This window comes from Botrytis fragariae (genome assembly GCF_013461495.1).
Source record: "Botrytis fragariae strain BVB16 chromosome Unknown tig00000163, whole genome shotgun sequence".
NCBI classification, from domain to species: domain Eukaryota; kingdom Fungi; phylum Ascomycota; class Leotiomycetes; order Helotiales; family Sclerotiniaceae; genus Botrytis; species Botrytis fragariae.
Window position 1 is genome coordinate 647,929 of NW_023500999.1, and position 17,673 is coordinate 665,601.

General features: G+C 44.1%; 4 protein-coding genes across 4 annotated transcripts; 3 read left to right on the forward strand and 1 right to left on the reverse strand.

The window, feature by feature from the left end:
- Positions 1-1,273: 1,273 nt before the first annotated feature.
- On the forward strand, positions 1,274-6,245 carry Bfra_009783 (uncharacterized protein; the record flags this gene model as incomplete). Its single annotated transcript, XM_037340121.1, has 6 exons — positions 1,274-1,433; positions 1,489-1,524; positions 1,699-1,883; positions 1,937-4,545; positions 4,594-5,557; positions 5,607-6,245. 6 exons carry the CDS (start codon positions 1,274-1,276, stop codon positions 6,243-6,245), a joined length of 4,593 nt encoding a protein of 1,530 aa, XP_037189344.1.
- Positions 6,246-7,691: 1,446 nt separating this feature from the next.
- Positions 7,692-11,936, forward strand: Bfra_009784 (putative ddhd domain-containing protein; the record flags this gene model as incomplete). The annotated part of the gene is made up of 1 exon (XM_037340122.1): positions 7,692-11,936. The coding sequence occupies one exon, from the start codon at positions 7,692-7,694 to the stop codon at positions 11,934-11,936; it is 4,245 nt and encodes a 1,414-aa protein (XP_037189345.1).
- A 594-nt stretch (positions 11,937-12,530) lies between these two features.
- Bfra_009785 (putative glutathione s-transferase kappa) lies at positions 12,531-13,636 on the forward strand (the record flags this gene model as incomplete). Its single annotated transcript, XM_037340123.1, has 4 exons — positions 12,531-12,617; positions 12,870-12,969; positions 13,038-13,411; positions 13,511-13,636. 4 exons carry the CDS (start codon positions 12,531-12,533, stop codon positions 13,634-13,636), a joined length of 687 nt encoding a protein of 228 aa, XP_037189346.1.
- Positions 13,637-13,651: 15 nt separating this feature from the next.
- Positions 13,652-14,768, reverse strand: Bfra_009786 (putative expression library immunization antigen 1 protein; the record flags this gene model as incomplete). The annotated part of the gene is made up of 4 exons (XM_037340124.1): positions 13,652-14,012; positions 14,137-14,321; positions 14,430-14,534; positions 14,639-14,768. The coding sequence occupies 4 exons, from the start codon at positions 14,766-14,768 to the stop codon at positions 13,752-13,754; spliced, it is 681 nt and encodes a 226-aa protein (XP_037189347.1). The 3' UTR covers positions 13,652-13,751.
- Positions 14,769-17,673: the final 2,905 nt, after the last annotated feature.

The window sequence follows — 17,673 nt, forward strand, 5'->3', positions numbered from 1 at the left end:
GGTAGGCAGGGCTCGAAGGGACCAAGCAAATCATCCGATGGGTAACACTCCGCATCTACCAGGCAAAACTTCTTTGTAGGGTATTATGGAACCAAAATCGCAACGTAGAAGCATAGTACTATACTTCTGAATGATCTCAAACATATCATTAGGTGCATGCATTGATGCCGTATTATGCAAGTTGTCCGGCTCAAAATTGGATATTGACAGCATCTTTTTTCTTGATAGACACACAAGATGAAGTTCTCACACCGACCGTGGCAAATGGAGTAAGATGAGTTCAAGGAGGGTATCTGCAGTAAGTTTTGCCAATTTGAGAGCCAAATGGCGGAACTCAGAGAACAAATTTGTGTTGTAAACATCCCAAGCTCTCAATCAAAAGATCTCATACCACTGTCAATACTTAAGAGAATTGGCTGGCCATGGTGGTTGGTCTCTTATCACCACCAGCACTTATGTTATGATGGGGATTTACTTTTATCTTCAGACTTCACTCCATGATCGTTCCCCAATTAAAATACATGTTCTACAATCTTTGTTATTGGCGCTAGTATATTGAGTTGAAGGATAATCGCGCCTTCCTCAATCGTTGCAATTCCCTTCACTTGGGAGAGAACGTCGTACGATGGATGAATTTTCAAGTCGAATCTCTGTCAACAGATGATAAACAGATGAATATTCTTAGCTGAAAGCCTTTAGATGAGATATTGTGCAATATGCACTGTTATTTCTTTTCAAGTTTCTCACTTTACAGTAAAAGTACTAGGAGTTGTTCAAGACAATACAAATTATTCCAATAACCGAAGAGATTCACTTTCGACTTTGTCGGACAACAAAAAAAACAACCAGCCGACTTCTTACTCACTACCTTCACTTCTTCTTCTTCGGACTGTTAAAATACTCACACATCATAGAATTCTTCATTGTTTCTTGAACTATAGTATCATAGATCGACAGATACGATTCCATCATATTTGAGAGGTTCTCGTAGGCACTTTCATCAGTTTTTTCAATATACTCTTCCTCATTTGTGATGATATTTGTTTCCTCCTTCCAACCAGTAAAAACAACAGGACGTTACGATTGCTTGGTTCCTTTCTTTCAACCAATCTAATTCACTGGTCTTGTTCACAAGAAATTATTGTTCTTTTGAAATTTTGTTTTGGCAGCAATTGTCATTATATTCGTACTGTTTACTTATTATAATTGTTGTTTTGACATTGTCATAAACTATCCAGTTAATGCTCTATCTGATGTCCATGGAATTGCAATGATGAAGACCAATTCCATCGAAGGCGATAGTCCATCAGAATATGAAAATGGTGAAATGATACACCCAATTCTAGGCAATTATCATCTCCCTGTGGAGATAGAAAATTCACGGAAGCAGTCAGGAATGCATAACCTCTCTCGAGAAGGTTGGGGTGAAGAGAGTGAGTGGAGTGTCTTTGGTCTAATAATCTATAAATCCTAATTGACAATTTATAGAATGTCGTAATTATTTAATCCGACTTTGTTCAGATGGTAAGCAATGCAATACGAGATCTTACACCTTTGTACACACCCATTCCGAAAGGCTTGGTTTCAGTCTTCAGGGAAACCCGAGCAGCAGACTTCCCGAGTTGGCAAACAATACTTCATATTGGTCATCTGATTTTTTTCTTTCATTCAATCTATACTAATTTTGAAACCATTTAGTGCCCCGAAATTTTCCATATAAGGATGGATTGCGCATATTGCATCCTCGACTTCAAGAGAGATTTGGCGATGAGAATGTTGACTTGGCCCTGGGAGTCTTGGAGGAACTGATTGAAGTTGAAGAGCCACCGCCATTTCCAGCTTCTGTTTTCCAAAGATGGAAGCACGAACATCTTCGTAGAAAGGCAAGTGCTCAACAAGCTATTACGTGCTCCTCATCTTTCTAACAGCGCTGTAGGAAGACTTCACCAATCCACATGCTCCACATACTGCAACAATACAAGCGCCAGTCGTGCCTACCCAAGCACTCGTTGCGTATAGAGAAGAGCAGGCACGAAGAAAATTCGCTCAGCCACAAATAAGTCCTAGTGCTATCCCATACTGCGAATCGTGCAACTCGAATATTGCGCACCAACCTAGCTGGAAGATTGACCATAGCGTATTCGTCTCAGTAGGAGGAAAACCGGCAACTTTGGCATACTGCCCAACACCCGAAGAGCTTCACAAGGGAATGTGGGATCCTGATTATGGCCGTGCAGGCGTTTGTGTGCGGCCGAATACTGCTCAAACATGTCCGCCTGGCTTGGCAATGGAACCAGTTGGACCAAATGTAACATCATCGAAATATTCCACTCCTACTCGATCTTTCATGAATAATGCGAAGAGAGAGCTGGGGCACAGGGTGATGAGTGCTCTCTCAGAGACTAGAGAAAGTCTGAGCAACGTGGCTTCTGATCGAGTAGAGTTGTTAGATACCGAAAGATGCGAGAATTTTCCCCGCGATAGGGTGTCTACCAGCTCCGAGGCTTCCAGAAAGATTAGTGGACAGAGTGAAGTTCGCAAAGTCTCTAAGATAATGAACGTCAACCTACCACCAGGCCGCGAAATCCCGAATGCAAATTTCGCGAGAAAAAACGAGTTGATTTTAAGCGGACCATCAAGTCTAGATTATCTTCTCACTTCTCGTCAGCCCACTCTTGATGAGGTTGTCAATAAAATGTTGGAATCGAAGACAAATTGTCCTGGTAAAGCCACCTCAAACATCGATGTTAATGCTCCGTTGTCCAGTGAAGACGCCAACCCACTCCGTTCTTACTTGAGTAGCTACTATAGCCTTCCAGCCAGTCCCAGCGATTTCTTCGATGGCGGACTTGACTATAAGTGGGACACTCCAGACCATATCGAGAGCGCGGAAAACGAAGTGTCCAATACATGTTCCGTTTTAGGAGCCGATGAAGCGCTACAGTCAACTCATCTTACATATGGGGATAGCCACAGCATCACAGACGATTCTCAGGCTGAGAATGCATATCATGCGCATACGACTGACTGTGTTGAAAACATCAAGGCAAGCAAACTCTTGATCTTGGACAGCTATGACACGAAACTGCTTGAAACCAAAGAGCAAGAGATGCTGTATCCTACGGTGTATGTCCCTCCTCCAAAGAGCAACATCCTGAAGATGAGAAACCCAGAAGTGACCTCAAAGAATGCGGTTCCTAAGGAAACTTCGGCATCAAGCTCTGGGCCTTTTGAAGAAGAGCATGAACATGAAAATCGCAATAGCTACGATGGTACATGTCAGTCATGGGAATGTCGATACAAAGAAGAATACCGAAAATCTTCCGGAAATCTTGTGAAGTGGAAGGAGCCATCTTCGGAGTATGATGAAGAATCTGAAGAGTCCGAAGAATCCCGGCTATCACCGGACATTTACAGTCCCCCATCGTCCCTTGATCCCCTTAACAAGTACAAGAGCTTTCCACGCAGTACAAAAAGACTTTCACGAAAAGCAAGTAACGTCTCGTCCAATTCTGAGGGCGATCATTTCGAAAGTTACAACGCTGAAACTGCAACAGCCCAGAACATGACATTCCCAGAAGTGGAGAACTTCGAAGCGACTGTGCCTGAATTATCGAAGTCGCAACGATCTACCTCACTAGGGAAAGTAGATATCACACCACCAGGTCTATTGTCTGAGCGTTCATACCTTTCAAAAATCGAGGTTCCGATAAGAAGTAAATCTTCTGCCGCTTTTGGTACACAAAAGACGGGCAGCCCAACAAGTTCGATTCCCTTGACAACCGAGTTTCCGCTGACTTCACAGTCGCAAACGACAACAAATCAAATAAATCTTGCGTGCAAACGCTTGAATAATTCGCATTCCTTGGAATCTTTGGACGAATCACTTTCGTCTGTAGTTGCACTTGAATCAGTTCGAAGACGGGTCATGAATTTCGACGGTGCAGCCGATGTTTGTTTACCAAAACAAAAAAATAGATCCAAAGAAGCGACTCGCGACAATAGATTCAAGAACAACAATGGCGACTCACTCTACAATGAGAATAGTATAAGCGACGCGGCAAAAAGATTCTTGATGGAACTCAATCAAGGACGTCTCCCTACCTTACAATCCCCAACAATTTGCCCTCCGCAACCTTTGTATATTTGCAAGCAACCGAGTCAAGTTCAACTTGAACAAGCAACAGAACATCAAGATAGCGACTACAACTATGAGCAAACCCGCTATCCGCCTCGGTCATCTTCCATTCCACAACGCGAGTGTCTGGGATCAATTGAGCAGACCACGCCTTTTCTAGTTGACGAAGACATTGCAACTCGTGAGCCAAACAATCGCAGCACAAAGGACTCGCAAATGTCAAGGGATCAGCCAAACGCGCCTGAGACTACTGCGCGCTCAACGGTCTCTGAAATCAAGCAACACTACTTCTCTGACAACTCTGACAACTCTGGCGGTTTATTTGGTGATTTTATTCCAATCGGAACTCCCGGATCTGTTTATTCTCCTCAACCACAACAGCCATTGTACACGATGCCTGTTCATAGGTAAGCCAAACAATACATCAATATTGAGACTTTTCTAACATGGATTAGTTCTTCGCACGGTCGCAAGGCTGGAAATTTCAAAAACCCATACACATTTGAGCCAGAGACCCCGCTGATTATAGATGAGTTGCGCCAGACCACAATGACCGACTTCATGCATATTGATGAGAATGTCAGGCCTGCCTCCTCACCAAGTCTTGGCCATGTCAAAAACTCACGGTCAGTTGGCCATGCCGCAAATAACAAGGATATTTTGATGGCGCCCCAACACTCAAGTCATGGCCACGGCCACGGTCTCCAACGTAGCGGCACATCCCCAAGTATTACGCCGTTGCGTTTTGCAGCACGCGAAGACTCTCCTGCTCCTGATCATCGAGCCTATCATGCCGGTGTCGATTCTATCTCGCCAATCCTTCAAAACGCTTTTGCGACTCAAAGTCTACCTAACCGCGGTCGAATTGCTACTCTTGAACGGTCTCGACTTCCTGTCGACAAAAGTGCCAGAGACCAGTTTCCGCAGTCATCCAGCTCACCGGTCCATCAAGCTGCCCGAAGTTATCAACGATCATCGCGGTCCCCAGTTCGTATGTCATCTGGCGAGCATCGCAAGCAGTCTTCACGTTCATTTGATGAAGACGTACCGGATGGCAGAGGTCGTTCTGCAACATATTCCCCAGTCCGAAAGGCTGTTAAATCAAGTGAAAGCAGTGAGTCTTATTCAAGCACCGCTTCGACTACAATCAATCGTCAGATGACTCGGTCCCCCACAAAGAATCTAGTCGACGTAGCTGAAAAAGATGAGCCGGATTTTCACGGCCAGGACCTGCTTCCGATATCTCCAAAGAAGAGGTCGCGTTCGCCAATGAAGAAAATGTTCGGGGAGCATGGCTGGCTTGGCTCATCTCAAAATGAGGTCCAACCAAGTGTTCTGTGTTCAAAGTCGACCCAGAAGGTGGATAGACCTAAGAAGCCTGGAATGATGGAAAAGATCAAAAATAAACTTGAGGGCTTCGTAAGTGTATTCCATCCTACGTGCCATTTTCATCACTGACTTTGAGTAGGCTGAAAAGGCCGACATGAAACTCGACAAGAATCGAATATCAGTTCTGTCTATTTCCATAAATCCGTATGAGCAGGCTAGATATTTGGTTGAACTTGAACTTATGATAGTTCATACAGCCAATACCTTTCTCATGATACAATTCAGCCAAGGCCGCATGTCTATCGATAGCATCAAGAAGACTGTGGACACATGGAAGAACAAGGGACGTCCTGCTGTAGTCGAATTTATGTATGACCAAGGCACTCAGCGTGATCTTGTCACTGCCAATCAGTATAACTTTCGATTTCATGGTAACCGACTAGGTGATGATGTTCGTATCTCATCTATGCTTTACAATTGGAAACAGGTGGCATCTCTCATGTCTATCCGCATCTTCTGTAATGCAGATACTGTTCTCTTGAAGCTGGTGTTCGATGTAGAGCAGATATTAGAGGTTATTGGTGGTTCAGAACAGATTATGTTTCGTCTCCAGCATCTTCGATTGTCAATCAACGAGGCCATTCGCGTTGCCAAAGTTGAGAGGACCACTTCACGAGATGGCCGTGAGAAGCAGTGGGAACCACAATTATCGTCAAACATTTCGCACAGTGATCCATATGAAGGTATGAAGCTCGTTCCTGAACATTACGCCAGTTAAGATAATTCGATCAATCCGCACACGTCTATGTGTTGTATGTATGTATTTTCGCCGTCATTCGACTAATTTATATCGACCTCGAACTCATTCAAAAGACCTGTCATCAAGAGGTTTGAAACTCCAGCGCACAAGATCTCTCGTGGAAATTGAGATTCACGATTGTACATGGGTTGATCTGTGCATCGTGGAATGGATAATAGAATTGTTATTTTCGCCGTATTAATTTGATCTCAGTGTTTTCATGTTCTCATGTTGGCTTTTCTGTTTTCTTTCATTCTTTGCCATATTGCTGCTTCGTTTCGATATCTCAATTTATCTCGATCCATCTCGATCCATCTCAGTCTCCTACTGGGCGAGGTTTGGACTTCAATCCTATTGTACTACTCAGCGTTGCACATTTTGATTACATGTGTGTACCTAGGGAGAATGGAGATGAAGCTACGAGTGTGTACAAAGAAGAATGAAGCAACGGCTGGTAGATATCTTGGGAAACCTTCAAAGTGTCAAGTAGTATTTAAAATCAAAAGCGTAAAATGAAAATTGCTTTTGTTTTTCATGTGCACCGTGATTGTGATGTGTACCTGGTGGTGTAAAGTATATCTCGTCCAGGGTATGAGAGATTGGCCCACCTCTCTGAAAGTGGTAAGGTGTTCATGCCTGCCAGGTAGGGTCAGACCGTCATATACACTGACAACCGGAAATTACTATCCATCCATCCACCATCATTCAACCAATTTATTATTATTAACCTTACGAGGGTTGGAAAACATTACATTACTTTGTAAAAAAGACGACTTGACTCACTCGTACATTCATACCACAATATCACAATTTATAACATGAAGCTATTCACAAACAAATAACAAAACATTTTTGAATACTTTTTTTCTATAATAAGGTTCCAAGATTTACTTTTTTCCCTTCTATTGTCTTATCAATTAAACTACTAGGTAGCATGTGATGTTCCCCAATCTCAAAGCGCCGCCCGTAACCTAGCAGACGTCATCTCACACAGAAAGTCCGCTGTACTGTACATGTCTGGATTGCAGTTGCCTCCACGCCCTCAAAAAGAAACACGACTACAGTGAGTACTTCCTTCCCATCTTATGCTTGCCTGATATTGGCAGCGACAATCTTGGTTGTTCATGGCTTCTTCTTATTTTTTCTCTTCATATTCTCTTTCATCATCATCAGCATCATCATCATCATCTCTTCTACCATTCTCTATACATTCTTTCCGCTTCAACATAAGTTACACCGCCATCAATATTACTATACTGTCTCTGCTTTTGATTTCTTGACGACGACCGCATTCGCAGAGCAGTGGCCAGTATCTAATCCTTCTAATCCTATTAATCACCTAATATTACTTTTTTTTTATAACAGTAAGTCTGCCAGTACCCGTTCTGAGGGACCGCCTATTGATTCTCAGCAGTACAAGACAATATGTCTCAACCTATTCATACCTTCGGAAAAGGATGTGACCTTGCTCCTCCTGGCAGCAGCGAAGAAGCTCGCAAGCCGTGTGATGAGATGCCCCCAATGCGAGCGCAATTCTTCTATTGTTCTCCTCTCCCCCTCGATGATCCTCTCACTGCTGTACCACCTCCAACGGCCGACTCCAAGAATGTGAGGCATCCCCCACGACCATTCCCGAAATGCGATAACAAGGTGCTTCTGGAAGCATGGCTGGGAATGGGTTCAAAGCGGGACCGCAAAAGTCATAATAGGACATGTAAGCCTAAGGTAGGGATCGAGCCGATAACAGACAAGATGATCACCAGTGCTATCGGATTCAAACCAATAATCAAACGCGAGGCTAAGGAGTTGAAGGAATCTTTGAAGCCGACTACAAGAAATCCCGAAAGACAACAAACAAATACTAGATCGGCAACGCAGCCACAGCAGGTCCATTCCAAACTTTCAAATAGCCATCAAGAACTTAAGGTAGGAGAAAAGGAGGGGAAGACTCCACCCTCAACTATTAGTTGCCCTTGCAAGGGGAGTCATCTCTGGTGCAGAAAGAAGGCAGGGAATTGCAAATGTGTGTCTTGCCCCAAAGCTTCACAAGAAGTGGCTGAAGCCAAACCCCACCCACCCCATGCATCCGCCCCTAAGACCAATGACAAGCCACCTGTTCCTGGGCCAGTTACCAAATGTAAGTCTAAGGAGAATCTTCAAGAAGAGACTTCCGATCATAGCAAGCGATCCAAACACTATGAGCACAATTGCAAGAGAGAAAGACCTGACAGAGGAGAGTCTGAGAAGGACCCTAAACCAGAGGCAAACCCCGAACTTGAGTGTACGTGCAATCAGTCATCAAAAGACTCAAATTACACAACCAGAAAATCCAGGGAAACCAAAACAATTTACAACCGCCCTACAGAGCCATTTCCAGCCGAATCACTCAAACATGGCCAACAAGGAAAAGGAAAACCTGAAGAATGCAAGCCACATGTCCATCAGCCTAAGTGTTTGTGTACCAACACCGAATCTCACCAAGATAGCACCGATCAAAAGAAGAGATCTAAGCATTGGGAACACAATTGTAAGAAAGGAAAGGCCGAAAGGGAAAGGTCTGAAAAAGAACTCAACTCGGAAGACGAGGCCTGTGTTGAGGAACCCGAGGAGAAGATGCCTGTTGAGACGAAGTTGAGTGACAAAGGGAAGGGGAAGGCTGTTGCTCTCAATGACCAAGATGACGCGGATCAAGTGGAAAAGACAAAGGCATGGTTTGACGAACAGTTAAAATCTCAGATGGAGCCAGATTCAACCTCGTTCTACAGAGATCAGCGTCACCACAGCGAGAGCACCAAATCCACAGAGGATTCCAAAGCACACGAGAGTGAGGAAGACATCTGCTGCGTTGAGGATAGAAAGCATAATCCAGATTCACTGATTTCAAGAATACCAAGCTGCTGTGATGATAGCAAAGCTGGTGCCAATTCCAAGCGACAACAATCTGAAGCCGAAACTACATTTTCGGGCCGATGTGAAGAAAGTAAAGGTGATAAGGCTTCCGGGCAAGAGGAATCAGACGCTGAAACAGAATTTTCTGGCATCTGTGACGGAGACAAGGCCAAAGATCCTTCAAAGCGGAAAGAATACGAGGCCGGGACTGTATTCTCGGGTAGTTACGACAAGAGCAAAGATGACAGATCTAAGCAAGGTCACTCCGAGTCTATAACAAGATTTGGAAGTTGCTGTGACGATCCCAAATCCAAAGACAAGCAAGTTTCTGAGGGGCAAACATCTGGGAAGCAGATTACCGAGAGGTCTACATTGAAAGCATCTTCTAAAAACGTATCGGATAGAAGCAGACTCTTCGGTAGACGCCAGGCAGATGGTACCGGCGATCAAGACGATGGACTATATGTCGACTCCGATGAAGATCTTCCTGTTGGTTACATGGTTTCCGATCAAGGAGATGCTACAAATGACAAATGTACCTGCAAACGTCAATCGCAAGTACCTGAGCATGATGTACTTGCAACTGGAAATGGTAATATATACACTAAAAGTGCAAAAACTGCCGGTTCTGGTACCACAGGAAAGCCATTTCTGAAACTGCCTGCTCGTGGTGAAAGTCCTCAGATGCAGAACAACACAGCATATGACGATGAGCCACCCACTGATTCTCGGATCTCGCACGAACGCGAATCCACAGAAGATATGGAGGTTGAAGGATGCAAGGCCTATAAACATAAGGAGCATGCAAAATGCCAAGTTGACATTCCTGTTGGGACATGTAGGCTTCATTTGGTCAGCTTATCATCTCTGATTTTGAAGCCGATATACTGGTCACCTCTCAATGATCAGTACCCTTGTATATATGGCACCTGGTTCTATAAAGATAACATGTGTCCTGTAGAGTCCGCTGTCGCAAATCAGCTAGAGAAGGGTTACAGGGAGAATGAGTGTTGGTCTCAGACATGGGACGATCAGCTCAACTCTGCAATAGAAGTTGGCGCGGAAGGCGAAGAGAAAATCGTTCACCGCCTCTGGCCAAAAGAAAATGATGACAAAACTGTAGACTATGATCCTTCCAAACAAATTCTCTCCGCAGATCCACATTGCGCCGCACGCTGTTTTCATGGCGAAGCTGCCGCAGAAGGCAAGGTTGAAGAATTGGATTCAAAGCCAGGTGCAGCCACCTCGATTGGTAAAAAGTACCCGAATTCACAAGTCATCTATAAGAACTGTGAAGAAGCCTTCATTCTGAAGCCCAGCATTTGTCCTTCGGCTTATTACGGACGCAGACCCCTCGCGAAAATCAAAAGTGGGCTATGTGTTGGTATACCTGTCGTTCGTGGATTCAATCGAAAGGCTTGGAATAAGCTTCATCTTTCAAAGAACTCAATGACCGCCACGAAAGTACACACCAAAAGTGCGAAGCATAGCAATACTGGTTTCAATATATTGGAAGAGTGCCCGGCATGTAAGGCCCAAGATGAACCTGAAAAGGTTACTGATTTGTGCCTGGTCATTCATGGCATTGGTCAAAAACTTTCGGAGCGCATGGAGAGCTTTAATTTTACATATGCTGTGAACAGCTTCCGATGTGAGATGAAACGGGAACTAACAAATGATGATGTGAAGAAGGTGCTTCGGGAAGACTTCTGTGGCCTTACAGTGCTTCCTGTCAACTGGCGTGCCAATCTTTCATTTGAAGATGGTGGACCAAGAAAGCCTGGAGACAAAGAACGTCCAGGCTGTGATTTCTCTCTTGACGACATAACGCAGCCAACAATTCCGAGAGTACGCCAGCTCATCTCGGATGTGATGTTAGATATTCCATACTATATGTCTGGACACAAGCACAAGATGATTGCAGCTTTGATTGCCGAGGCCAACCGAATATATCGTCTTTGGTGTAAAAATAATCCAGGTTTCCACAAAAATGGTCGTGTTCACCTTATTTCGCACTCCCTTGGTAGTGTCATGGCGCTCGAAGTGCTAAGTAAACAGCCCACCACCTTACCAGCCGAGCTGTCGTGGAGACCCAACACCAAGTATTTTGACTTCCAAACAACAAACTGCTTTCTCGCGGGTAGTCCATGTGCATTCTTCCTCCTACTCGATAGCAAGTCTTTAGTTCCTAGGAAGGGTATCTCTAAGCCTGGCTGTGAATGCGAAAATGGCAGCAGTAAAGACATTTTCGGTGATGCGGGTACATTTGGATGCTTGGCAATAGACAACCTTTACAACATCATGCATTGCAACGATCCCATTGCATATCGCTTGAACGCATGTGTAGACTCACGATATGGGGCGAATCTCAAAGAAGCGGAAGTACCGGACTCTTCTCGCAGTTTCATGACAGCAGTAACCCATGCTATGAAATCTGCTGCTGGCATGTCTCAGGATGAAGCGCTTCACGTTGGAGAAATGCCTAGACCTACTTTAATTACCAAAATGCCATCTCAAATGGAAATGGAAGTCCATGATTTCACGGCCGAGGAGATGGCTGAGAAGAAATTCTGTCAATTGAATGAAAATGGTCAGGTAGATTGGATCTTGGGAAATCGTCCAGGAATGTTAGCCAACCAGTATATTGATATGTTATCGGCTCATAGCAGCTATTGGAACAGTAGGGATTTTATCCGCTTCTTGTGCGTAGAAATTGGAAGGAGATCGGGGAAGATGCATACCTTGCCAAACATGAGAGCGAGGAAGAAGAGCCAGAAATAAACGGGGTTCATGAGGGGTCACAACATTAGGGGTTTGTGTATTTGCTTTTAGAGGGAAGGGCCACTAGGGAGTACAATATGGTTTGGAGAGGTGTCTATTGAGTAACCTTGGTACGCGGACATAGGAGGACAATCGTGCTTTAGGGAGTTAGGGTCGTATGGTGTGGTATGGTAATGCTTGCTTTGTTTTACGTCCTTATGATAGACCTTTTTGCTGCGATTACCCTAGACTACCTAGTACATTATGATACCCACCTAGAATGAATCATGAAGTATAATTATGACCACAATTGAAATACTGGACTGGTTTTGTGTTAGATGAGATAATGATAATTATCTAGTGAGAGATGAGCTGCGTAATGGGGCGGTAAGATTTCCCCGCATTCCCGAGAACCGAGGTACTGGAATTTGATGTGCGGAGTGACTCGATAGGGTGGATATATCCCGCCAAGCTGGCTGTTCATGATCGTATGGGAGAAATAGGTTTACTTTATTCGACGATATATTATCGAAGGATTGAAATAAGCTGCATTGAAGGATCTTGTAAATTTGATCGTGAGAGGGTCACAAGAGGCTCAAAAGGAAGATTGAACATATGAAAAACATGGCAGCAAGACCAAAAATCACGTTATATGTTGATACAGTCAGCCCGTTTGCTTATGAGGCTTATTGGATTTTTAGGGTAAGTGGATTTCACAATGAATAGAGTTGAACGGGGGCATGGGTGTGGAACGGGGAGCCAAAGTTGATGAGGAATAGAAGAGTTTCTGTCTTCAGAGCCTAATCGGATGAGAACTGGGTGTCGGTGTTGAATGAGGGAATATGAAAGAACGACTTGCCTCACCATCTCTTCCGGGGTTTTCGCTGGACATAAAGACTTGTTTTTTTTCTAATTTGATTACAATGTAACGTGCTAATTCACATCTTCTTCTAGCATGATTCTACATTCTCGAAATGCAACATCGAATACGTACCGGTATTTCTGGGTGGCATCATGAAGGATGTTGGGAATAATCCACCTATTAATATCAAAAGTTTGTCCCATTGCTTTCTTTCTCCACACTCGATTTCCCCGTTTCTAGTACTAACACTTCCCCCTCAGATAAAGATAAATGGATCGACCGCGAACGTCTCCATTGGGCATCTGTCTTCAATATCCCCATGTCCTCTGAAACACCAGTCGGTTTTCCTCACATGACGCTGAGGATTCAACGCGCGTTGGGTGTGTTGCCATTTTTATTCCCGGAGGAAAATGAAGCCCAAGATGTTTTATGTCAATGTTTAGATCGTTTGTATGAAATGTATTGGGTGGAGGGGAAGAATATTTCAGGTCCTGGTGTCTTGGAGGAGGTACTGAAAGATGTGATTGGAGAGGAAAAGAAAGAGTTGGTATTGAAAGAGGTTGCTGGGAAGGGCAAAGAGGCGGTAGTGAAAAATAATGAGAGAGCGATACGGGAAGGGGCTTTTGGGTTACCTGTGAGTTTGTCTCATTTTTTTTCTGGGCTTTTGATAGTGGAAGTTTGTGATGATGGGGGAGTGGGAGAAATGAATACTTGCTGACATGAATGAAAATAGTGGATGGTATGCACGAATTCCGCAGGTGAAACGGCGGGATTCTGGGGTGTGGATCATTTAGCACAAGTGGTGGATTTCTTGGGGTTGGAAAGAACAAAGAATAGAGCCTGGAAAGCTCTTCTTTGAATTAAATCAATGCTTGTTTCTATTAGACTAAGTCCAGATTCCTGTACTCAAATGTGTCGACGGTCCATACTTTTCTACTCCTTCGATATCGTGATCGTCATTCTTTCCCGTGAAATTAAATGACTAAAAGTCCAGCAATACCAAAAGCACCTAGGAATACAACAACTGCACTCAAAGAACCACCGGCACTTTTCGATCCGATTGAAGTACCAGTGGCAGAAGTACTAGATGTGGTGTTTGTGGAACTGGAGTCGGAAGTGGTGTTTGAAGCATCGGTCAGTGTGGTGACTGTGATACCAGGGGTGGTAGGACATTGAGTTGAGTTATCTGAAGCTTTGAGTGCAGTGACGTTGCTGGAGAAGGTGATATCTGCGCACTGTTTGTTTGTCAGCTCTGGCGTTCATTACCCCCTTCAATCTTTACTCTTCGTATTGGAAAGAGAGAAATGGTATACAGAAGAGGCTTGTTGATCGGGTGATTAGAAAGAAGAAAGAACTTACGTTGTAGAGTGCACTTCCGCTTTCGCCAACGGTAACAACTTGAATTGTGGCGTTCATGCCATCTTCAAGGGTGACGCCGGAGGGCAAATCGAAGTCGGAGAGACAGAGGTAGCCGGATCCAGTGGTGTTCAAGGGGGAGGGTGTGAGGGAGATATTTAGGTTAGAGGAACCGTTGATACCGAGGCCTAGGGAGGTGTTAGATTGAATTGGAAAGTTTAGAAGGCGTGGGGAGAACGAGGAGAGTAGGAAGAGTGCAAGGAAGGAGTGTAGAGCGATCAAAGAAAAAGACGTACCAAGGTTGATGAATACATATGTCCATGGATGATGCAAGTCAAGATTGATGGGGAAGGAAGTAGTAGGGTAGAGAGTACGGTTCTCAGTAGTGTTGATGTTTGCGCCTAGGAGAGAAAGTTAGAGATTGTGTGAAGTACAAAAATAGTTGTTTGGAATGGGATGGGAGTGGATGAAGAGGATAAATCCTAGTAAGGATAGATGTACATACATGGATACTCCCACTGAGAAGCTGGTGGAAGAAAGGAATCACCTCTCGGTGGTGGATACTCGATAGAGAAATGGGCGGAGACGATGGATGAGAGGAACGAGAGAAGGACGATGATATTGAAAGTAGCCATGATGATTTAACTTTCCGCGGTGATCTAGATCACGAAAGTCTCGAAGATTGGAAAGGCTTCCTATTAGAATAAAAATCCAAGATACAGATCAAGACTCAAATTCGGAATCAAGAAAGATCGACGTAGCTTAAGAAGATATTCCACGAAACTGTTTTCAAATATCCAGCACATCCATGCAGGAACACATACATATAAATATGCACCAACAAGGTATCCAACCTAATTCCCTCATAATCTGCTCAAATATTCAATAACCAATATCACGTCCATTCACACGGAACCATCCCATCCACCTCATTCACCCCCCTAGACAAAATCCCCACTCCACATCTCCCACCCATCAGATGAAAATTTTCCCCAGAATACATGACAAAAAGACAGACCATATATAGAAAATGTGCTCAACTGCAGCGCCTTACAGTTCTTGGCGATGTAGGATTTCCGGCTCCATTGACCCAATAGAGAGATTGTGGCTGGAGCTTTGGCTTGGCGTGAGGGTTTTGGCCAATTGGGTGAGAGAGGGATGGATGTTTTCTTTGTTTGCCATGGCGAGAGGGAAGCGATGGTAAGTGGAATCGTGCTCATATTTGCGCAGTTTGGATTTGGGGAGGGTTGAGGGACAAAGAGGTGAGTATGGTGAGAGGAAGGGTTTTAGTTGTAGGTGTGGGGTGTGCAGGTGTGAGGGCGGGGTTGAGGGGATGAGTTGGGGGTTTTGGGCTAGGTTAATTGAATTCTTTGTAGTATTTGAGAAGAAATTTAGAGGGATATTTCTGTTGGAGTTGCGGATTGATTTCTGTTGTTGTCGCATTACACTCTTGATATTTGCGATGGAGGTTGACGGAAAGTTACACGAACACACGACTTCGTATTTTGACCACGTCTCGGGTTAGAGCCTTTCTGCACTGCATTCTTGACTACCTGTCCTACGCTGGATTTCTTCGAATTCTTGGAAAAGTTATACGCACAGGATTCTGGGCAAGGGGCAGGTGCGATATGCAGCAGCAGTGCGGGGTTTCAAAGGGTGAGAAAATGATCTTCCCTTTGCACAACAACCCTTTTCTTCCTTGAGGCTCGAGGGAGTCTGTGAGGGTGGTGTTATGCATTCTAGAGTGAACAATGGATGGTATATATGGGCCGAAAAAACTGAGTCCAAAGAGCTTAAAAGTCCTTCCGTATGGTAAAAGATTTCTGGGGATATATCCAGCATGGAAATAGGCATGAGGTTGGTGTTTGATAATGGAAATCATGATTCAGAACGGTTGTTATCTTGCTTGATCAACGTTGTTAGATATAAGGGGCTTTCAAATCCGCTTCCTTCCTGGGAATTAGAGCTCGATTCATTTCCACTCACTCACGTCAGAAGATCAATCGAATTTGCACTAGACGGTGATATTTTATGATGTTTCTTACTTGTGCTACTAAACTTACTGCATAGCTTCGGGAAAGTAGCAAAAGTGCCATAATTGAGAACACGGCTTCAAGTCTTTAACACGCTCTATTCTTGTCTCGCAGTTAGACTACAAGAAACAAATTGACTCATAAACTGTTATAAGGAGGGAGCAGTCATCTCTCACGGCGTAATCAGGTGCACTTTCAATTATGTCGACAGTGCATAAGGAAATATGTTAATGTTGGTATAGCTAATAAGCTGAGTTCTACTCATGAAATCTACACAGGATATCTGACTAACCAAGTAACCTGTTTAGTGAATGCCCATAGTAAAAACATCCTTGACCCATCGAAAAGCCATCAAACCGGCAACTACGAGCTGAAAGCCTGGAAAAAGGCCAAGACCTCCGGACCATAGGCTCAACCATCTTTCGGTCTCGATGGTGAATAGTGGATACAGTCTCCCCTGTCAGAGCTTCCACTGAAGTTTGGATGCTATCGTTCAGTCGAGAGGGTTTCTACGTCGATTTGGCCAAAGCGCGGCTTCATATATACGGTTGCGCCCGCTCCGCCAGACTGTAGTAGGCTTGAAAACGTGTACTTGTGAGCAAATTGCTGTTCTGGCTACTAAAGGTGTTAGCATCATTTATTGGTGACGGATGCCAATTTCTGTTTTCTTTGGATGAGACATGCTGAACAGAAAACACCCACTGCGGATATGTTTCTTCAGCCAAGGAGGCTGAGAAATCTGAACGTCTTAAGCATAAGCCACTGAGTGACTGGAACACTGATGCTGAAAGGACCTGGTTTATCGTTTGTGTTCTTATCACAATTACCATTTCAACACAAATTGCCGCCAGGGGATTTTTGAATCCAGCTGCAACCCAGCAGCTGAATGTAGGATGTTTGGAAACGAAAACAATGACCCGTCTATTGTTGGCAGACATGCCAATAGATCGTCAAATTTGCGTATAAAAGCGAATGACTAATCGAGCCATTAAAGAATAGACCAGACTCTAGGTGGTTGAAAAGCCCCTGGCATATCAATCCTAGAAATAGGCAACGTGCGTTCAAGAAAGTTCGAGCTTGCGGGATTGGCTGTTTATGAAAACGATGTGGCAGGCAGTTAAGCAAGTGGAGAAGCAGTTGATGCGCTTTTTATGGTATCTAGCAGGGGCTAAAGCTTCGGAATTCATGGCAGAATCTGGGAATCAATTATTGTCAGCAAAATCTATGGCTAATGATGGTTTGAGATATCTCTACCTGCTAAATTTATAAATTATTGAGGTGAATAGGTGAATTGCGGTGGTAGAAATGCATCAAAATGGGCAAGCCGTAATGGTACCTACATTTATCCTTTGCAATGCTTGTCGTGAAAAGCATTAATAATGCCGCTGCTTTTTAGAAAGCCCTCAAAATACGACTTTGTTTCTGTTAGTAAAGGCCTTTAACAAAGCATGAGAAGGTGAATTGGAAGTGCAAGGACAACAAACACGATATCGTTCAAGACTCCTTT